Source organism: Chaetura pelagica, unplaced genomic scaffold (genome assembly GCF_000747805.2).
Source record: "Chaetura pelagica isolate M959 unplaced genomic scaffold, ChaPel_1.0 scaffold10, whole genome shotgun sequence".
Classification (NCBI taxonomy): Eukaryota; Metazoa; Chordata; class Aves; order Apodiformes; family Apodidae; genus Chaetura; species Chaetura pelagica.
The window spans coordinates 10,629,525-10,653,188 of record NW_009952263.1 but is presented as its reverse complement, the minus strand read 5'-3'; the positions used below and the strand labels follow the sequence as shown (position 1 = coordinate 10,653,188).

The 23,664-nt window shown below is 37.1% G+C and overlaps 1 protein-coding gene across 1 annotated transcript in view; it reads right to left on the bottom strand.

Moving 5' to 3' along the window:
* Nucleotides 1-4,578: 4,578 nt before the first annotated feature.
* SKAP2 (src kinase associated phosphoprotein 2) overlaps nucleotides 4,579-23,664 on the bottom strand; it is a 111,829-nt gene continuing 92,743 nt past the window's right edge. Inside the window, exons 10-13 of the mRNA XM_010007645.1 lie at nucleotides 19,622-19,690; nucleotides 12,961-13,096; nucleotides 9,805-9,844; nucleotides 4,579-4,671 (exon numbers count right to left, since the gene is read on the bottom strand). Coding sequence (XP_010005947.1) covers nucleotides 4,579-4,671; nucleotides 9,805-9,844; nucleotides 12,961-13,096; nucleotides 19,622-19,690 — 338 coding nt within the window. The remainder of the gene's footprint in view (nucleotides 4,672-9,804; nucleotides 9,845-12,960; nucleotides 13,097-19,621; nucleotides 19,691-23,664) is intronic.

Sequence of the window (23,664 nt, the reverse complement as noted above, 5' to 3'; positions counted from 1 at the left end):
TTTTTAAGTTTTTCCTCCTAATTAAAATATTTGCTTCTCCCAAAAAGCTAGGAAGAAGCTGACATTTCCAGCTTTAGATTTGACTCATGCTGTCATAGCTTTCAGGTGCAGAAGTTTTTCCTCTACTTTGTGTAGAACCCAGCTCCCTATGAATTTCCCTGGGTGGCAGTTTGAACTAAGGAAAATTCCAGGCAGCAGAAACAATTTTCTAGATCCCATTACAAAACCACTCCTAAAGAAGTTCATAAAAGGCTACAATGTAACAATCCGTGCCTTATCACTCCTTGTTCTGCTCTACAATTTAAATGATTATATATAGATATATACATATTCCATTGCACAAGACAGTTGGATAGGAAAAGCAGCATCTTTTTGACCTGTACATGCTGTCGTCATCTTGGCCCCCCCTTTACTTCTTCCTGTAGCAAGGAGACACTGTCCACATCACAGTTTCATTCCAGAAGCATGAAACACAGTGCTTGAATCCACAGTTTGAATCTGTTGGTACTGGTCCCTCACAGTAAGCCACAGGATGCTCGACAGGAAATGAACTCTAAAAGAGATGCAGATTTGGCAGAGCACTCTTTACAGAGCTCAGTGCCAGTTTTTCTAAATAAAGATGGAATTATGTAGATACTTGTCCACAAAATGACAGCTTCAGAGAAACCCTGGAAAGTGAAGGTTTATCAGCAAATTGTGCTATGTAAAGTGGAAAACTGTTTATAAGGCTTCCATGCATATACTTATTTCCACAGTTCATACTAATACATTTTTCATCAGCTTGAGAGAGAGAAAGATGAAACATCAAAGGGCTCTTGTAGCTGAAGTGTGCACCATTGTCATCTACCTGGGTACTTTAATCACATTTTAATATTTTACAGCTTTCCTACAGATCCTAGTGAACTTTATCAAGCCAGGACTCCAAGCTACAGATACAACCTCATTTTGCTTTACCCCAGATAGAAATATGGATTTCTATAATTTGGCTATAGAGAAGCGATTTCTTTGCTTAGTTCAGGTTATGGAAATAATTGCACCTCTTTCAGAAAGAGGACAAAGTATTCAGAAAAAGGCACTTTAAAATTGTATTGCCTGTTTTTCAGTGACTGTTCTGAGAGCCTGATGCAGCAGCCAGTGAATTCAATAGCTTCTCAGTTTCAACACTCAGGTTCTCAAGGGTTATTCTTTACGCTCCTTCTAATGCTGTGTCATACTTAGACCATGGAGCCCAAAAGTTTATGTTTGGCTTTGCATATAGAATGGGTTCTTAAAAATTAGAATCAGTCAAAGGAAGTTTTTATCATTAATAGAGAAACAAATAGTAAGCTGATATATAAAACTTATCTAAACCTTATGCATACTTCTCAGATGGAAGAGCTGGTGCACACACAACCATCAGTACACATAATCAGTGGCAGTATGCACAAAGAGGTATATCCTAACTGGATGCTGGAAAAATGGGAACCAGTTATCTGTATATGGAAGTACATGAAAAAAAATACTAGAGAGTGGGAAGATTATATCTGGGTGCCTCTGCTATAAAAAGCATTCGTATTACCCTTACTTCTCTGAATAAATTCAAATGACAGCCCCATTTCATTTCTTCATTCAGTCTGGAGGCCAGATGGCATTAGAATCATTTACTTCACCTTGTTGTGCTTAATTACTACAATCAACACACTATTTTCCAAATTAATCATAACAAAGTAATTTCATTAGTAACACAGCAGGCTGTTGAATTATTAGCATCATAACAGTTTGCAAACAATTAAACTTTATTTGAACCTTAAAAATTTGCAGAGTAGAACATTATTGTAAGATCTAATGGCAGTATAGCACAAATCCAGAGCAGAGCAAATAATCAATTAAAACGCTGTACAAAATACGACTTTCAGCCACCTTCTTCAAAAATTAGCAGAAATTCACAGAAAGGCAAGTGCAACCTAAGTAAACAAAGAAAATAAAGCAATTGGCATTTTCTACCCTTGAGTTTTAAGTTGTATTAACAGAGCTTTTCTTATCTAAAAAAGGTTGTGGTATAGATCTGAAGTAAATCATTTTCCATGGTCCAACGCTGGTACACTCCAAGACACTTCAAGTGAGTTTCAGGACAGGTTTCACGTTCTCAGTTTTAAGGCAGTTTGTTTACTTCCCCCCACACACATCCTATATACTAAGAGGAGGGGGGGAATGGCCTGAAGGAGAACTAGAGACAAAAGAGACTTTTATTTCCCTCCTCGCCACCACCCAGAAGGAAGCGCCCGGGCAGACCTGCTACGCATCGCTTGGGTAAGGACTCCCTCTCCTGGAAAAACGGCAGAAGCACTGAAGGGGGAAGGGGACGGGCTCAGCAACCTCCCGTGCCATGAAAATCTGGTGCCACCTGCTGCCGCGGGCGCGCAATGCAGCGCCGCGCAGCGCAGGGCAGCGCAGCACTGCGCGCCTGCTCCGCACCCCTCCCGGTACCTCAATCGAGTTTCCCACAGATGCGCCTCGTCTTAACGGGGTGGGCGGGGGGCATCTGCTCCCCAAAAAGTAGGTGGTGGTGACATTAGGAATGACATCATTGCGCAAAAGGCATTTCCGCGGGCAGATTTATGACGCTGCCACCTTAACAAGGAGCTTTTCTAACCATGATATTAACGCTTCACATTCTGTACACAATCCACAAGCACACTTGATAAATTAAAGTAGTAGAAGATCTGAAGACTATAATCTATCATTTTAATGCTTCTCTGATAATGTACAAAATCAATTTCAACAACTACCTCTTCTTTTAAAAAAAAATAAGAAAAATCACAACACAACTCTGTACCCTGTTTGACTCCTATTAGAACCCAGTGCACCATCATACATGAGCTAATATAAAGCACCACAGTTTACTGAAAGGATCTAATTCCCAGTTCAGACTAATGCTACCTTTTAACCCACAGCGTTTCCAGGGCCTGCCTGAAGCGTAAACAGCACCAGCAACTACAAGGGGACCTGCAGAGGCTCAGCAATTCACAGACTGGCTTTCCCTGCCTCTTTGGCAGATTAAGGGTCTCACAAATCAAGTGTGTGGGAGGATAAAAAAAAAAGTTGATCTTCCATGCTAGTAGTAAAGCGTATCTCCAAAACAAGAGGGTTTAAAGTATTAACTCTGACTTGCCCAACCCCTTGTTCAAAACTGACAGGGCTCTAGCATACTTTTTTGTTTCAATTGATGCTTAAAGCCACTAAATTCTAGGTATTAGACACTAGGATTGGAGGTAGCCCTTACTAACCCAGGTAGAGCTGAAGGTGTCTGTTGCACAACTTGTATCAGAAATTCCACATATCAACAAGGTACCCAGATATCACTCTGTGAAAATATCTGTATGTTACAGATAAAGTATTTCACACTTCCACAGAAAAAAAACTCTTATATGCCACCTAGCTCATGCAGACTTAGCAAAAAACAGTGGGGTTTAATATATTAATCTTTTTACAAATTGTGACATAATTCCCATCTCCACATCAGAATGGTATCACGGCAGTACTACCACACAGGCTCATTTACTACATCAGCAAAAGAACCAGACTTTCCTTCCATGGTAACGAAATATTAATTAACAATAACAATACCAAATATATGAGAAAAATAAATCATTGGCTAAAACATAATACAAAAACGTTTGGGAGCAGAATACACTGAGGACTTGCAGTTATTACACATAAATTTCCCTTTATTATCCTAGGAAGCTGCACAAAATGTGCAGTGAGTATTAAAATGTTAATACACACAAGCTGGGTAAAAGCTTTCTACTTTGGAAGTTCAGCTGAATTTTTCTAAATCTGAGGAAGAGGGAAAAACAGCCAAATCCTCCAAAAGGAACACAATCTTATAGCTATACAGAGTGCTGCTAATATGCCTGAGTGAAGAGCAACAGGCACTATTTGGCTGCTTGTGCCCCATATGTTAATTACCATCTACTTCATTTTCTAACATTACGATTCTATAAAAAGCGGCTAAGAAGAACATTTCCACAGAATTATGATCAATTACAGGTTTTAATGTTTAATATACACAAGGCAACGATCTGACTACATTCGCTGAAACCACAAAATGGGTACGGCAGAATCTTCTTTCAGAGGCTGGGTCTATTAACTGCAGCTGCACCCCCTTCTTGATTGCAAGTGCAGATTTCTCCTGATTAGGGAGAGGGAAGTTAAAAGTTCATCATTAACCAAAAAACCTCAAACATGCATACCTAGTCCAAGTACCTATCCCCTTCCACGGCTTTCTGCAAAGACAGATGCATGTGTCTTATTATAGTAACAAAACTAAACAGAAAGCACACAAATTTTATTTTTAAAATAACTGGAAAAGGAACGGAGCTATAAACTACATAATATCTTTTGTACACCGTGGTTTAATATTTCAAAGAGAATCCCAGAAAAAGTGCTTTAATTGAACCTTCAATATATTTTGCCACAATCTTTATGTTAACAGGACTCCTACAAAGGTTCCAGGAAAGAAATACTTATGAAACAGAGAACAAGGGAACATATAAGCCATTACAGAAGATTGGATTAAAATGTACTTACCCAGGCCTCTCAAATATCATACATCTCCATTATGTAGGCTTTAGGCACCAAGCCAATGGTTCCCTTCATTTCTCCTACCCACCAGCCAAATCTATCGTACTCCTAATTGAAAACAATATGCAATATTAACCTTTAGTCTGATATAAATGCAATAGAGTTTTGAATGCAATTCTGTAAGGATGCTTTTTCTTATATACAGTTATAATAATTTCAACTGAAAATTATAATTAAAACATATTTTTGTTAGAGGCATTCACATGCAGAGTTAGGCAAAGATAAAAGTTTAAATTTTAAGAGGTTGGGCACGTTCAAGAAAATTTCTTCATTACAGCCACACTTCTCTAACAAATACTAAAGATAGCTGACCTCTTCATCACAAAAACCTTATTTTTGTAACTAAAATATAATAACACAATGTTAACATGTAAGAATCAGTTGGGATTCTTTCAGTATCACAAGTCTAAACTCTTAAGAAACTCACAATCAACTCTGTTTAAAAACTACTTTGCTCAAATGTGAAAGGAACACTATATATCTAATACATGATCTCTTTCTATGGATGAAGTCTACTATTGCTCTAGGCTTGCAGAAAATCCTGCGGCAGATCTCATATGTCAGACAGATGACTAATGTACTTTTGTTTTAAATTTGTTTAGGCTTAGTGAGATAAATACAAAACAAAATGAATTATAATAGTTTAAAAGAAATAATATCTTCCAAAAGCAATACCAAGTAAGAGTATTGTGGGATCCAAATTTAATTTTTTTCCTATAAGGTAAATATTTTAAGTTCAATCCTAACAGCAGTTCAATAAATTCTAACAGCTGAAATTACACACACACACACACACACATATTGAGTTACAAATGAAGCATATTAAAACAGAGACCCCATTCAAAATGGAATGATTAATAAGATAAAAATTACTTTGGAACAAACATGCAAAATGCAAAATACACAGATATCTCTGATAAGCAACATCTGCTTCCTGCGATGCTGCACTTCTGATGATAAAAGCAAAAGGCTGTAGGATTCTGAATTACTGGTCCTACTGAGATAACACTGTAAGTGATTATTTTGACTGTAAAGTTTTTCGGCTATAAATAGTCAAGTGGAGCTTAAGGGTTAATGGAGTTTCATTAGAGCCTGAGCTATAATGATTTGCTGCTGGCATATTTGGCATGGTGGAGAGTTCTCTAGGGTCCTATGAGGTGCTTAGTGTACTCAGCTCTCCCTATGCTTAACTATGATGAAGCCCTGATGATGGTCCACTTCCATGTGGGCCCAGGCTTCTTCTTTTTGCCTTTTGTGTTTTTCAAAAAAAATGCTTGCATGCAAGCACACACAAACCTTTAAATCTTATTGTGAAAGGCTGAACACCAGTCTAAAATTACACATTTTCTTCCTTCTCTTCACAGTGAATTGGTGATTAAAAAAAATTCTATCCTGCTATCCATACAGTGCTGCAGTAAGTGTGATTTGAAGAAAACGCACAAGAAAAGCAGCAGCAAAACCTTCCGTTATGATGTGAACAAACAAACTAGAAAGTTCCACCTTCCACTGCAGAACAGACGTTTGGAGGTGGATCTGGTCTGAAAGTATCAATGTATCTGAACCTGATTTTCCATGCAAACTGCTCTCCACATAAGAACCACTCTTAACCTTTCCCATGGGTGTACACGTTGCACCGTAACTCCTTAAAGGCTAAATAATACCCTGACGCTGAGGTTTACAATGTTCTAGATCAGCCTGTATAAAAAAAAAACAAAACAAAATCCATGTTTTATCTCACAATACACTGGCTAAATATACAAACTGGATTTCCAGACTGAAGTAGGAAATTGCTGGAAGGAGCAGTACTCACATATATGACTGGAATCTCGACAATAAATCTCTCCAAGAGAAAGCAACAAAAGATTTGAAACTGTTACATGGAATTCATGAAGTGACTGACAAGAGTGATTAAGCAAGTTTTGCTACACATCAGTCAAAAAAGCAAACAATACATGAAATGAGGGAAGTGGCTTAGTTAAACGGTCATTAAATTGCGTATGACAAATGGCACAGAAAAAGCCTGTGGACTACATTATCCATTGAAAACGTTCCACTTAGCAACACTACATGAACTCAGAAATAATTGTTTTTAAAGAAACAATTCAGATAACTCAAGTTAAAATTAAAAGCATGCTGCTGTTCTGAAAACTTTCTGGGTTTTGCTACTTGCTAATACACCACTTACTGTTCTGGCATGATACTAAGTGAGAAGATGAAATTGATGTTGATGTAACAGACTAGTAAACTAATTTAGGGATTCACTGCAACCATTACAGCATACAGGCAATATTGCAACACAGACGCTTTTACTTTGCATTACTATTCTTTGCATGGGTCTCAAGAGTAATATGAATCCCAATTAAACTATCTGCAGTCTATAGAAGTCTGAACAAAAATTATCTAACACAGATACCTGGCTACCAAGCATAAAAAACCTGCATCTCAGGTTTTAAAATAATTAGAGAGCACTCCCTTTTGAACTGATTGAAGTACAGACGTTTCTCTTTAAACTCATGTCCACTTCTTTCCATACTTAGTACCACGAAAGAGTGCTTATTAGTCAGGCAGATAAGCAATCCCTCTCCAGTCTTTTCTTGAAGACCCATATAAAATCCAAATTGATGTATTGTTTCTATCAACATTATCAATTATAAACTCCTTCATAACAAGATAATTTAATTAATACACTGCTGTTGTGAGACCCGTAGTACTGCTTTTTAAGATGTGTAAAATAAAAGTCTAAAGCCCTCATTTGCGGTAATTTAATGATTAATATGCAGAAGGATATGAATACAGCTAGGAGTTTTATATGAGTTCTTATGAGCTGGGAAGCATAGTGCTTTTGTAACCATCAGCTCCAGATCTCAGGTACCACTGGGTTCACCATCTGGTATCCCTCACTGCATTCAGCTCTTAACATCACTGCTAACATAGGCAAGCGACTATACTTCAGAAGGACTGATAAAATAATGAAGAGTCCTTTAATCTACAGGAAACCATTGTAGTCAATTTATAAGAAATATTGCATCCCTTTGTAGGATGTGTAATTATTTTCTATTAATCATGTGCTATAAAGCTACATTATGTGGTTATTCTGTTATCACTAGAAAGAGGCCTGCAGTCAGCTCCCGACAATGTTAGGTAATTACTAACACAAAGCTTCTTTCTCCTTATGTGGAAATGCTATCAAGATCCAGAGGTGCTGTGATGCTCGCTGTATGAAAATAACTCTCCAAAGAAATTCAATAACTGCAAAATGAATTGCTCCAAGGCAAACAGAGGGATAGGAGAGGGGGGCAGGGCCAGATCCAGCAGCCCTGCCATGAGGGGAATGCACAAGTGTGTGGCCGGGGCTCTGCCACGTGACTGGGAACACATTTGCCACACCAGGCAAGGCGAGGCCTGCCGGGGGGAGGAAGGGGCCACCGCAACCCCTTCAAGACAAGCACCGGGGCAGGGGAATTTATTATGCCAAATAATACAAAACAACCACCTAAAAAAATACCAAATGCCTTCTAAGCTACTTGTACGTTCTCCCTGTTTCTACCGGTGGTTTGTTGGTGTTTTTTGTCCTTAGCAGAAATTTATTAACCACAGTGAAGTATTTCACAGGGCAGCAAGGAAGAGGTTATGACTTAACATTTTTAACATGCTGGCAAATGCTCTGTTCAGCATGCTAGGATTGGGGGCAGGGGGGAAATCCCATCAGGCTTTCCAGGCTCCTTAAATGCTCTCAACTGAACACACTGTGAGCAGATGCTTCGCCGTGTCCCCATCCCACCAATTTCACAGCACTGGTGTGTATGTACCCATGCTACCATGAGACACCGATCATGAAAGTTTTTGCACCTGGGGAAAACACGGTAGAAAGACACCACCTGTTTTTTACAGATACCTTTTAAATCCCAGATTTTTTTTGTACCATACAGAAGAGAATTCTGTTAGGCAAGAAGAGAAAACTTTCATATGCAAGAGGATTTCCAAAACAGTCTCTACCTTCAGAACAGATCCTTTGTGTCAATGAGGATCTCCAGATGCTTTGCACCATATTAACTTCTACTGACTTCAGCAAAAGTTAAGAACATCTGGTCCTTGTGCAATTAGTCCCTATTGTTCAATACATATGGTATGTTTTTTGTGTTTGTGGGGGTTGGTGTTTTTGTCTTGTTTTGTTTTGCTTTTTAAAAAGAGTTGCTGAAAATCATTACGCTTCAATGCCTTGAAGAAAACAAAGGAGTTGTATTTTTTTAAAAAAAAACCACATATGAAGTGTGTGAATTCAAGATTTTTATCCTGGTCTTCTCCAGGGGCAATATAGGTAATACCAACTTACAAGCTGAAGATCTGCAAACTTTAAAACTGAAAAACAAAACATATCTATAACCTTGTGGGGGGTTAAAATAAGTAGCCTCTTCTATCAAGCTGAAGATGTGCAAGAAGAAGGGAGAAATTATTTTCAAATAATATCCCAGGGGGCCATTTTGGCAAGATAACCTTTTAAAACACCTCTAATTCATCCAGGAGATTCAGACTAGCTAAAAAATTTTAGGACTTCTTTGGTGTAATTGCTGAATGACATACTATCAACCAGGGAGCACTTCTGGCACAGAACAGCATTTTCTCTAAAAAGCACAAAATTACAAATGTTTTAGATAACTTCATGAAACTTCCTCACAGGTAGTAGGCTTGTTTTAAGACAGCAATAAAAAGGTCATCTTTAAGAATAGAAGCTTCAGCTTGATTGCATGGTTGCATTATTAGGTTTTCTTTCCTATAATGACATGAGACAAACTAGACAGCAATTAAAGAGTTCCAATATAAATCAGGGTAAGCAGACTGAATTCTGAACCAAAATTTGCCACTGAACACACCCTGGAATGACAGAGGACCATTTTATTTTCCATTAGATGACACAATGCCAAGATTTTTTCTCATCTGGTAGGTAAATGCTTACATATTGTCACTATGCAAACCAAGAAACCCAGAGTCACTTTGCGTTAGTCTATCTTAACTAACCTTCCATTTAAAGGATAATGAAACTATGTCATTTCCCAACATGAAAACATCCACCGAAAGCAAACAAATACTGCAAATGCTACACATGCATAAATTTAAAAATATTATTATAACAACAACAATATTAATAGTAATAATAGTAATAATAGGGCTACCTCCACCCACAGTTGTTTTTGGTTTTAGAAATTGATTTCTTAAATAGGAGCTATGGAAGATTTATAAAAAGGATTGTTATGTCAGGGATTGTTTCCCTATTTATCATATGGGCTTGAAAGCAAAGGCAAGCCCATAAATGAGCAGGAGTTGAGAGCAATCATCCTTTCCGGAAACAGGACACCCAAGTATTGCATTTCTAATAGTCAATATTAACTAAGAAATATTATTAATTAGTCCCTCTATCAGTAGAGCTATAAAATGTTTTCTAATGAATAGCAGGAAAAGGGTATAAAGTTTTCTGAAAGTTCACAAGATTCACAGTCTTAAGTCACAAAAGCTACTTGAGTATTCAGAAATACTATAAATTAAAATTGTAAAAGTATAAGTTTACCTATACAGAGACACTGATTAATTAATCTGAAAAGTTAACTATTTTTTTAAATTAAGAAAATCTAGCAAGTACTATTGCAACAGTGCTCCAAATTCTGTTTATATTAAAAGCTCAAGTTTTTTTAGTAAGATCCCATAGGGCTGCTGCCACACAAAAGCCACAACAGACAAATGTTTAGATAATAGCCAAAAAAGTTTCTGAATGCACTTTTAAAACAAGGAAAACATGTTTTTCTAAGGTAATTACACTAATTTGGCATAGGTATTTGTATTACCTGAGAATAAGCATGCAAAATATGCTCATTGCTCTGACACAATTTCAATGCTCAGTTTAAAGCAAATTATGAGGGATTTCTCTTTGCATAGCACTTGGCTATTTCAGGAAGTAAATGTTGCCAAACTGAATACTTGCTCATATGTCTAAAAAGCATTCACCTAGATACTTATATGGCATATTGCTCCTCTTACTTTATTTAAATCATATCAATGCCCAAATTTGATAAAATGGTTCATAATAACTTCTATTGTGCTAATTATCTCATTTCTTGGAAACAAAATAGTCACTTTTCCCCTAACTTCTATAAAGGTATGTGAAAAGCAGGTAAAAATATATTGCTTTGGCATTACTACTGCTGGGAGAGACAAATATCTATCTTACTGCATTCATCAGAGCAAGCTCTGCCATTTATATTTCACTGTAAAACAAAGAACTAGTACATGTTGCACAAATATGCTAGATATTTTGTTAATGCTTCACCGTTCCTACTGTAATACTGCTGTGCTCTGTACTTACTTCTTTATCAGCAAAATGTGATTTTCAAGAGTTATGTTCATACCTGGCTGACATATGACAGAAAGGCAATAAAGCCATAGCTAGGTTCAAGCTGAAGCTGAATTTATGACACCATTTTGGATCCATAAACATCACCTCCTGACAGTACCTGCATCTCTCATTTTCAACCACTAGATGGTGTGAAAAAATTAGAAAATTGCCAAAGATTCCTGCCGACTGCCACAAAATCCAAGCATTAATGTAGTGGATAATGTAGGAAATATTTTCTGAAGAAAAGTCTTGACCCACTTCAGGGCAGTTAAGTTCACTTTTCCTTTGGTTGTATTTTCACTTCCCAGACAAAGAGCTTGTAAATTATCAGACCTTGAAACTGAATCAAGTGGAGGGGTGAAGATGGATCATTCTCTGGCACTTTCCCCTCCAAGGACCCTAAATTCAGAGCTGACAGTAGTAGCCAACACTCATTTTTCTAAAAAAGCTGTAACAACCTTTAAGTGAAACTGGGCTGAATTTTCTGGACAGTATTTTGGAGTAGAAATCATTCCCAAAGAGAGAGGCTCTATATATCTAGAGCAATAGTAAGCCTGTCTCAAGGACCAATTACGGATTAATCACAGCATGACCACCAGACAGTTGATATACAGAGGTCAGCTTAAGCTACTGTTTTTCTATTCTGCTCCATTTTTTTCAATTAAATTTCTCACTCTTTTGGGGAAGGAGTAGCAAACTATTTTTTCACCTACAAGCTGAAGATACTGGACCAGGAAAGCACGACTCATGAAGTGGCCAAAGTCATACAGAGGAGCCAGTTTGTTCATGGGCTTTTTTGGGGGAGGGAGAGGAGGAAGAGGCAGTTATTTTAAATTAGTACCCTTCTTCAGTGCTGTATAACTGCTTGAATGTCTGCCCAATCCAAGAGTGTTATCCAGCCTTTAGTAATGCAATTCAGTTATTAGTTTAAGTGACAATGAAATACCTCAAAAGACATACATGGCCACATTACCATTAGTAATACATCTTCTATATTTTTATATAGTACTATCTCTCTATCCATAAATCTTTAATTTATTTAAACAGAAGCTGTTACATTTATTATTCAGAAATATTGCAGTTAAAGGTATCAAGGAAGATTTAAAGCAATTGTGACAAAACTGCAAAGTTTGAAACTAAGACAAACAGAAGCCTTTAGCTTTCTTGCACATACTTGTATATTTCAATGACCTACAATACATTAATTATACTGAACAGCAACTACATCCAAGATATATATTCTACAGCAATTTTTAGAAATTTCTTTGATTAATTGTTCAGAAGTAGACTTAACCAGACCATGAGATGAGACATACTTTAGGAGAGATTTTGGTTTTGTTGAGAGGGTTAAGGAAAAAAGAAAATTAACCAATATTAAAGCAGAATAAAATTTCATGCTTATACTGCTTATCATCACTTTAGATGAGAGGAATTATATTTCTCATTTGCTTCGCAAACAGGAAAGCTGTAAACTGAAAATTGCCCAAATCTGTCAGAGCAAACAAATTCGGAATCTGAGCTGTCAGAACAATTACAATATACATACAAAGATGAAAGCATAGTTCAAAAAACAAAAAACCCTTCTGTAGCAAGATGTCCAAAAAGTAAGAATCAGCATGGTCAGGGGATTATAAAACAGGAAGCAAAAAACATAACATACAAGATAATTTAAAATTCTGCAAGGTTAAAGTTTTACAAGCAGAAAGCACATTGTTAAATCAGTTAAATCAGTTAACAAATGGTAGCCAAGATTTAACAAGTAAATAAACATGCTTTTAAGTTAATTCCTGTGACACAGCTATGTTTGAAATGTGATTATAGTTCATTTGACAAAATAATTAATTGCAGTGAATATCTGATTGCAAACAAAGGATCTGAAAGGGAGTGCCAATTTCCCCCCCGTAGGACTGTGGGAATGTGCCCTTCTGCCATGGCTCTCTTTTTACAGCTACGTAGCCCCAGTAGCATCCTGTACCTTGCTGAGGATGAAGATAACGTCTCCACGTTTAAATGTCAACTCATCAGGTTCATCTCCTGAGCAGTCCCACAAACCTTGATAGAAATTGGCATAGTCGGTATTTTTGCTATCTGCAAAGAAAACAGCAGCTAGTTATAAAAGGACAAAGACTGAGAGACTCAAGTTACTCTAGATCCCCAGATGCTACAAAGCAATTAGCGCACATTTCTTACTCCTCTTTTTAGAAACAACTCCTTTGTATCACAAAAGCAAGTTTAATGTGCGAGCACTTTACTGCCAAATTGTATCACTTAAAAAACAGGTAGCTACAGGTTTACAAAGCATTTTGCAGCTGCAACTTAAAGCAGCTAGTTTTCCTCTACTAATGTATTTCCAGCAAGCCCTATTTGTACCTCAACTCAAAACTGGTAAAATTGCTAGAATATAATTAATAGCAATTTGGGAAAGGAAGCCAAAGTATTTTGCGATATGCTTCCCCTCCCTCTCCTGTTCCAGAAAAAGTAAATAACTTGTCTGAGAACCTTTGAGATAATCCTTGATTGTTCCATCTGAAATATTGGAGAAGTTGGAAACTGTTGCTGAAGCTGCATTTTAAAAATATTTGTGTCAGCTCCAGTTTAGGATATTAAGCTCTGGCTAAACATGCAACTACACTACAGTCATAAACTCATCCTTCTCACTGCATAAGCACAATGGATGTGCTGTGTTCAAGCTGCCATACAGACCATTAACTGATTGATTATATAGCACTCTTTGCTCTGTAATACGGCAATAACACAGTAATAAATGCTTTGTCATACACTTACAATACAGAGTATGTCTATTGAAACACAGCGCTTACACGCGGTTAAATACACTGGGTGCTTCTGTTACACTGCAAACTATTTCCTGTTTTTAATTCCATGAGAATGGAGTGTGATGAGTTAATGCAAAAAGAATGTAAGCTATACCACTAAGATGACCAGTTACATTATGTATACACTAACCAGACAGAATGTATACGTACTAATAATTTACATCACTGGAAAGCTATCTTCTAATTCTGATAACATAAATATCACTGAACTGGCTGGATCAAGGCTGTCATCTTAGTTTTGTTATATGATCCTCAAACAGCAGGCTTGCTGGTTATTCCAACATATACCAGTTACATTTGCATGTCGTTAGCACTCTACACCATTATTTATAGTTTAAAATTTATTCATGATTGCTTCACTTTGTTACAGAAAAAAAAAACCAACAACCTGCCAAAATATCAAGTACCAAGTGAAAGTGTCATGCTATTAAAAAATCCAGCAGTGTTCAACTTGTATTTTTCCCTATTTTGACAAATACTTAAGATTTTCATTTTAATACTCTCTGTAGGAGAAAGAGCAGCTTGTTTTCTGTTTATCCATTTCAGCCTGTGTTCTGTGCTATCTTGTTTTGACAGCAATCCTGTCATAAGGCTAAACATTGACAAGCCTGAATTTAAAGCTGCCGTGCAAGTTAGCCACCATTTAATTCTCCATAAATGAGTGATGAGTAGCTAGCTACTACTTGCTAGATTGCACTAGGGGGAGTTCTGCCTACCAGTGCACAAATTCTTCTGTCAGCACGCCAAAAGTAAGCAATATATACCTATATAAAAACTCCTGACCATTCAGAAGGAAGAGATTTGGTTATTGTAAAGTGTATAAACACATTAATTTCAAGAGGAAGGCAGAATCCGTTTGAAATGCTGCACCTCTAAATTTTGGCACTTCCCTTTTGTCAGCTCATTATTCAGCAATTTAGCATTAAACAATTATAAGCATGAACTCAGGTTAGCGAGAAATTAATTTTTTATAACTATTAAATCTGCATCTCTCTACAATTTTTTGATACCACACTGACCAGTTCCAAGGTCTATTGCTTAAAAGATATTACAAACCCATGTGAGAAAGTACTAAAAGAGCTATTTTGGTATATCCCACCTTTCAAATCTTTCAGCAGTTGTCTTATCGATTTGGTTTAAAATACACTAATCAGCACTTTTACTTCTTCAGAATTGCACTGATTCATGGCTTTTTACAGTGATCTTTATCACTCAAGGTCTGTTATTACCTTTATTTGCTGCAATTAACTCCTGCTAACACTAATGGGAGTTACACAGAAAACATGAGCAATAGAAGAGATCCTACAGCACAGGAGGCACATCTCTTCCTAGATGTTCATCATGAACATTTAATTAAGCCCTAAAGTGGGAAATCAACTCTAGTAATAACATGGCAACACTGGAAAAGATGCATATTAAAATAACCTTGCTCTTACAGTGGAGATATTGCCCAAAGACCAACCATGGCTCTGTGCCCTCACCTGTGAATTCCACATAAGACAGAGTTGTTTAAATCACAAAACCACATATCCTGGAAAAACATACAGCAGTATATAAGCACAAAAATTTAAAAAGGGGAGAGAAAGTGCCAGTGTAAGTTTGTGAACAACTATGCTGGTCTTCCAACAAGTGTCAATTTCAAATTCAAAATCCCCTGTCCAATCCACCAGCACAAATTTCTCAAAATTCTCTAAGTGTAGCTACACGTGCATAAAAGCCAATTGTATATTTAACTTCAGAATCTAAAGGGCAAAATGCTTCATAAAATAATTTGTAGTTCTTTGCAAACATGGAAGTAGAAAAAAAAAAAGCTGCAAAAACATCTGTAAATCAGAGTGCCATTCCTTCTTACTTCTGCTCCTCTTTCATTTGGAGAAGACCCTGCCAAATTTCATTTGATTGCCTCTGGAGAACCAAGTAAAACAAAACCAGAAGATAAAGGAATTTGGTATTTACATGGTAATGAAATTATGTGGAGCTTCTTAAATACATGTAATACCTGAAAACAGCTGGTGGACTTAGCATTATGAACTTACGTGCCCATTAGAGTTCCAACTCAAAAGGTCTTGATTTGCTGCCATTACTCTGTCACAATTACAATCTATTTTTATGCACTGTGAAATATACTATGATGACGGAATTGCTTAACTAAAGTCTCTTATATTTCAAAGGCCACTTAGGCCACAACATGAATAAGACATGATAAATAAAAACGTGTAGCAGAGGGTAGGAAACAGTTTGCTTTGAATATCACCAATCACAAGAAATGGCTGAGCAGGATTTTTGATAGGTTGTCTCTTCAAGAAACAGTTTTTTCATTCCAAGACTGCTATCTGAATGAACAACTATCCAACAGCATCCAAAACTTCTCCACAAATAATTCCTCATGGTTTTCTCCTGCCAACACTGTTTTTCCAGTAGCAGTAATAGGAAAAATAGATATTTTTGTCCCATACACTGATGAAAAAACTTCAAAATTTATTTGACAGATGAAACAGCAACAACTGCCAGCTTTCAGACTGCTTCTTTCACTGAAAAATACTGGCACCTGACAGTACATGGTTGAAAGAAAGGTGAACAGTTAGGGTAAAAAAACCTGACAAGTATGACACTCAAACATGCACTTCAAATATTGTACACTGTTTAAAACTTAAGAATGTCCAGGGATTATTCAAGGGAGAAAAAAAAAGTATAAGAATATTCTAAAAGCCACAATAGACAGAAAACACAAAACCTGGAAAAAAAAAAGAGATTAAGATTGCATATTTCACAGGGATTTAATTTTCTGCTGTCCCATTGCAGCCTAAGCCAATCTAACTGCAGGCTGGTCCATTCCTGCCCCCTCCCTTGTTCCAATTTTGGTGCTTGCCATTTCTGTGCACAAACCTGGCAAAAAAAACCTGAGCAGAACACGACCAGGAATTACAGCCCAAGTATGGAAATGCGCTACTTGAAACACTGGAATAAATGTGACTGTGCCTGATTTTCACTGATCTTCCATTTTAACCTTGATGGCATCTAAGCTGGCAAAGCCTGCTACAGTAGTGACTCAGAGCTAGGAGTTATACTACCTGCTTATGCACTGCTTCTGCAATGAAGGAACATGCATGAATGTTTTCCTTTCACCACTGTGGTCCACTGCCCACTACACTGAACAGCTTGCCATTCTGATTCATACCGACTCCTGATCAGACTTGTCAAATTTTATAGCATCAGATTTGAAGAATACTAGTCCGGGCTACTTAACAATATTTGAAAGAGGTGAACTTCTGGTAAACTATTGTATTCCCTTTTGGTGATAATGTGCTCAATGTTTACCGTACTGAAGGCTTAAAGATGAAGAGACAGGTGAAGTTCAAAATTAAAGGTACAGAAATGACTGTCTTACACAAGTGATTTACACTCTCAGTGCCCAGATGAGACAAACTCTGATAAAGAAAATAGTTATTTGTTTGTTCTGATGATGTACTAAAATGCAAAGAACATCTTATTTTACTTATTAATCCTTCTTCCCACATAACAGAAAGAAGTATGAAGTAAGGGCAAAAAACTGTAGTGCATTTATCTGAACTCCACCTCTAATCTAGCCCAATCTGTTCAGTATGATCTTTCTCAGTTTCTTTCTCCTATTATTCCTTAGTTACCCTAAAATCAAAGTATTTACACTGAGACAATACAGACACTCACTGAAATAGTGATTGTGGAAATAATGGGTATATAGTGATAGCAAAAAAGGACTCAGCAAGCCTTATATAATATAACTGAAACTCTACAATGCTTTGTTTTGTTTTGTTTTTTCTTTTCAAATAATTAGGCCACTAGCAACTAATGCAAAACAATCCAGTAGCAACAGTCAGCATCTAGATGAACAAATAAAAATAACTCGAGTCTGCACATTAACTGAAGTAGTGGTAAGTTAGAAAAAGAAAACAGTAGAAAAATAAAGGGGATTTTGTACATGATAAGGCTGAGCTCACAGAGAGTTTTCACGATATTTTCTCTAAAATTCAGGTTACGTAAAGCTAGGCAATAAATTAGGAATGTATGCACTGTTTGTATGGAGAATCATTAAATACCAAGTCAAATTAGACACTTATGATGTGATGCCTATCAGAAATACTCATGTCAAGTCAGCCCTAAAAGTCAAATTTCCAGTGTGATATAGTTAACTAAGATCAGATCATAAAAATACTGCTCTAAATAAACCTGACATCTGGGGAAAACTGTTATGGTCTTTTCAAGGACATTACACAAATACTAGTAAGACTGATAAGGCTTCTTTCACAGCAGTTTAAACTTTTCAGAAAAGAAGGTGCTAAGGTTTTGATTTCTTAAAAGTATGGTCAGTTAGAACTTGAAGAAAATACATCAGTGAAAAAAAAGCTGATGGCAACTTGATTATTAGATTGACCCCACACTCTATTATGACAACATGCTCTTATAATTACAGTAATGTCTAAATGAGTACTAAACACTAAGGCTGTAATGAGTCATGTTGTTTTACACGTTTTTAGCAGAGCACAATGCTAACTGCATCTGATGACTAGGCTCTTGTTTCCTTTCCAAGTAAAGCAACCCAAAACTCCTCACAGCAACCTGTTCCTGCTTTCCTGTATGGGTCAGGAAAACAGGCCTCTGTTTCCTCTTCACATGTTGCAACAGGAAGAGCACTGCAGAGCTACTTCCTAAAGGAACTCTTCTTGCCCACCCCTTCCTTGACAGCTCTGAAAGAATTATGTGTATTATGTATGATGAGGGAAGGACAGCCAGATTGTATGTCAATGCAGGTCACTTGCAATGCAGCAGATCTCAAAAAGGTGTAAGGTCTGATAAGAAGCAAGTCTTCTCTACTTGCTGTGTCAAATCACCAACAGTTTATCTAAAGGCCTGTGCCCTTGAAGCACATATATATCTTGTTTTAAAGCATAACTGGAAAAACCTTTCTGTCAAGAAACATTGTCTGACCATGTGACTTTACATGGTGTTTGCAGTTATTTTTCCAGTCCCAGAAATAATTAGCACATGGGCAGTTTGCCAGGCTAAAGCTGAGAGAATATCCTTCACAGCCTTTCTGGGCATTTGTGTCCTTTTCCAATTTTTATGCTGCTGTGACTGGACTCTGGCATTTCTTACCCAATTCATTTGCTTTCTGTCGTAATCATATGCAATGAAGATATGCATGGCCAACATTTAAACAGGCTGCAGATCAATTAGTGGTCTTAAGTTTATCTGATTTTTATCAAAGAAGACAGAGCTTTGGGTCGATTGTCAGAGCCTGTGTCAAGTTGACCTTTTCAGAGACGTCTACATTGCTAGTCCCTTGGGCAACTTGTTGTCCCCTGTTAGTCTCTGAATGGCAGAAGTCTGTTCTGCTCAAGCACAAAGTATACACAGATGTCTATATTACATTCTTATAGGTTTGACAGCAACTGCATGTTGTATCTATAAACTGTCCTTTAGCAGTGACACTTCCTCAATGATGATAAGCTAATTTATGCAACTAAATCTCCTTTGTGCAGAAATGAAAGCTAATTGAGTCATTACAAAGTAATTCAGGAAGGAATACCTTGTATAAATTGGCTTACTTTATAAATCCTTCTCAAGTGGTTTTCATGCATCCTAAGTGGTGCTAAGCAGTTTTGCTGCCATTAAATACTCAGATGAAAAAGACAGCTTTACAAAGCTATAAAAATATTTTAACACAGCAAAGTAAGATACAAGAAAATAAAGGGGAAAAAAAAAGTACATACACAAAATAAAAAGGAAATATTTTAATTACCTGAAACAGTGGTAACTTCCTCCTCACTCAGTTTTCTTGGCACTTCAGCCTTTGAAGGAACACGTTCTTCTGCAAAACACAACTGCAAATGAAACTCTGAAGGGACACCTCAGCTGACAGGAATCACAGCCCACATCAGTCTGAAAGCCCCACTACATTTTCAGATTGTAAGCCAAGTTTACTATTTTGCATTTGTACAGAAATTGGAACGTGGTTGTTTCTGTGGTTTCCCCTACCCATCCAAACACTCCAAGAGTTTTCTTTCAAAATCTCAATTGAGAACATCTGTTTCCCTTTTCACTCTGCTCCGACTGCAGTAACATAGAGTTGCAGTTCTGCTGTTTCTCAGTCATTCTGAGACAATCAAAATTAGGGTCCTATTCTGCTGTGTACATTTCTTGCCCGGAAATAGAAAAGGAGACCAAGGATTGAAAAAGTATCGCCAGCCCATGCAGAAATTCCAGAGTTCTCTTAAGAGAAGTATGCAGAGGAGGCAGAGGGACATCTTACCTTCAACACTGTCAGAGACATGCTAGCTGAACACTTTCACAATGGGAACACAGCCACTACAGCTGCCATGCATTCAGTGCTCCTGCCTGCTGCGCCTGACCATGGTTTTAAGCAATCCTGACAGTATCAAATAACTTAGTGCAAGCTCAGGAGACAAGAAAAGGGAATGCCTGGCAGTGATCAGCTCTGAAACATGTTGTCTGGCTAGCAGGCTTGGAACACACTGAAATCCCCATAGGCAGTTCCGAAAGATGTGCTCCATACTCCTTGTCTGGCACAGACGGGGAACTCAGTTGTACCCACACACTCACATAAGTAAATCCACACGCCACTAAGTACAGTCAACAATTCTGTTGATCAGGGAAGAAAAGGGAACAAACGATGAGATTTTTCAGCTGTGTTCTTTCTTTAGTTTCATAAGGAAGTAGAAACAGATTTATCTTGGCCTTCACGGTATATCAAAACTGACAAAGCTGCTGTACTGAATGAGGAAACTGTATTGATAAACCCACTTCTCAAACAAGAATTGGACTTTTAATACTTTGCTTTGCTACTCATCACATTTTATACAGATATTCATGGTTCTTTTTAGGACACACATTTCAGCAACTAGTTTTGATATTTTATTAATGACAGACAACAGATACAGAACTCACAGCTTTTAAAATGTTCCTTACTGTACAACTTGTATGTAATTGCCTAGCTACTTTGACAAGGAGTGAGTTTTATATCAACAGTTCAAAGAATTTTCTGCCTTGTAAAAATTTCATCTATCCACAAGACTGTTCCTGCAAACATTAAAGCAGATGTTTAAAGCACAAGAGTAGACCTGTTGAAATGAGTATGCATAATTGCTGCTAACCTATATACGCAGTCCTACAAATATGACAATTACATCACTCTACAAAGAGCTTTAAACTTCTGCCCTACTAAGCCAGCAAGAGTTTTTTGCTCCCTGACTCCTGACTTGCTAGAAATCTGGTTGAGATGAATATAAACTATTATCTGAGCCAGGGGAAAAAAAAACAACAAAAAAACCCCCAACAAACTAAAAACAATACAACAGGGAAAATCTGAATCTGTGGTACAACACAAAACACTCCTAACTATTTACTGCATTCACATGTGTTCCCCTACTTGGCATAACCCTCGTGGCCCATTTCCAAGTACACTCAATTTTGCTTTTTTAAGCACTCACAGTTGGAGCATAAATGGCAAAAATACAGCCCTATGTGTTGTCGGAGCACTAGGAGGCACTGGCATCCTGTGGCTTCAGTCTCACTATTAAACCACTCTCGGGTAGTATTATCCCATCAGCACACACACTTTCTAGGATGCTCCCTTTCCCTAGAACATCCAACACACAAAATTTTATGTTTATTAAATAGATGGAAATATTACTTGTTACTCAATGTTTGGACCTACGTGAGTTGATGTGTTGATTTTAGCTCTATCCCTGTCATAGTGATCGGACTAGCTTAAACTGAGGACTGGCTTTAGTAGAGAACTTCAATTGAAGTAAAACAGTAAAGGAGGTTTTAAGAGATGTTTTCATAAGGTACACTTGACTACTTGTAGACTGCATTGTGGTTTCATGGAAAAATTTAGAACATAGGGAGTCCCCTTCCTCTAAAACATATTTCCTAGAAAGAAGAGTTCACCAGATTAATATCTGAAGATGAGAAAATATCTGAAGCAAGGTTCTGTGAATACTGAAAAGGTCCCAAATACATAGAAAGGCTGTCCATATTAGCATACTGGTTTGGGTCCCAACTATCCCCACTTCTCACACTTTGCTTTACACTACAGAGTTGTCACAAAGAGGACAGCTTTGATGTGCCATTACATGGGTGAAGGCACTCCAGAAGCACACTGAACACAGTGCAGCCGCTAAGGGGCATTTGGTTGATGAAACCAAACTAAAGTGACTGCATGGGAAAACATGCACAGTGTGAACATCATGTCCTTGGCACAAACCTGTCCTTTATGAATCTGTTGCAAACACACCACACTACTTGCTAATGCAATCATGTTAACAGCAGAGCCGATATAAATAGGCTTGGCTTAGGATGGTGAAAAAGAATCTATGGTTCTTCCTAGTGTTTTCTGATATTACATTCTGAAGCAATAACTATGTGCAGGAGATGTCCTTCAAAGACAGGAACCTCAGTTATCCCAGGAATTGGCTGCAGTCAGCTGCAACATACTAAAGTTAGTGTTGCAACATGGGATAGAGTCAAAAGATGAAGAACTAAAATAAAAAATAAAGAAGTGCTTCTGTATTAAGATACTGTGTAAGAGGAATCATGCAGACTTCTAAAATAATATGGTATGATATTTCCTCTGTATCTCTTCTTCACACCATCACCACAACTGCAGTGAGAAAGTATTCTCCACCTTCTCACTAAGTCAAAATTAAACTAATCAACACTCATCAAGCCAGTGAACTCTTCCAGAGCAATAGATCCAAAAACCCCTTGAGATACTATCATGTTAGTATTCAGAGGCCCTAATGGCAAACCACCTACAAAATTCTTGTGATGACAATGCAACAAGGAACTAACTATATTTGTTAAGGGTTTTTAAATTATTCCATAAAAGCTGTTGAAAATACTTAGTTAACTTGCAGTCCAATGAAAGAAAAAAATGAAAACAAAAACAAACAGAAAAAAAAAATCACCCAATCATAGATGTCTCTACCATCCACATAATTTTAAAAGTGAACAATAAATTCTGCACTAGCCGATTCCATGGATTTTTTTCCTTACAATTTTTTCCTGACTACTTGAATATAAAATGCATAAGAGTTTGGCATGAACAGTGCATTCTTTCAGTGGAGTGTGGTATCTCCATGATAATGCATATAAACTTAGCAGTTTCTTCTACAAACACATTCCTTAACCATCTTTTTATATTAGAATCTAATTTAATGCCATTATTAATTTGTATTCTACTGTCTTCTAGTCTCTAACATAGACACTATCATTGCACAATACTAGTTTATACCCTGGATAATTGCAGTTTGTGGGTTAATATATTTCACTCAACATTTCAATAACAGTAAACAAAAACAGCTCAGCTATGCAGCAAAATCTACCAAACCACACAGATGGCTATAAGCTTTTCATTGTGTGGTTTCCATAGCAATCATATTGCGAATCTGGAAGCTTCTTGCAAATAAGCAGCTTGTATTTACATGCCTCTCAGCTGCAGCATGGAACTCTACATGTGAAGTTGTTATTCCAATCACATATTGTTAGAAAAATCCTTGGAAGATGTTTTGATCAGTTAAGATAAAAACTACTGCAGTGAACTAATTTTTCATCTATTCCACAATGACACAAGCAATCACATGCTTGTAATGTATATTAATATATCTTAATTTGAAATCTCACTGTGGTGTCAGAAGGTTATAAGCATATAAACAAGTCCTGTAAGACAGACCACCCCCACAAAAACACTTGCATTATTAAGATATCAATAAATAAAAAAATCTTTACTATTGTACTCAGCACGAATGACAAGACACATGC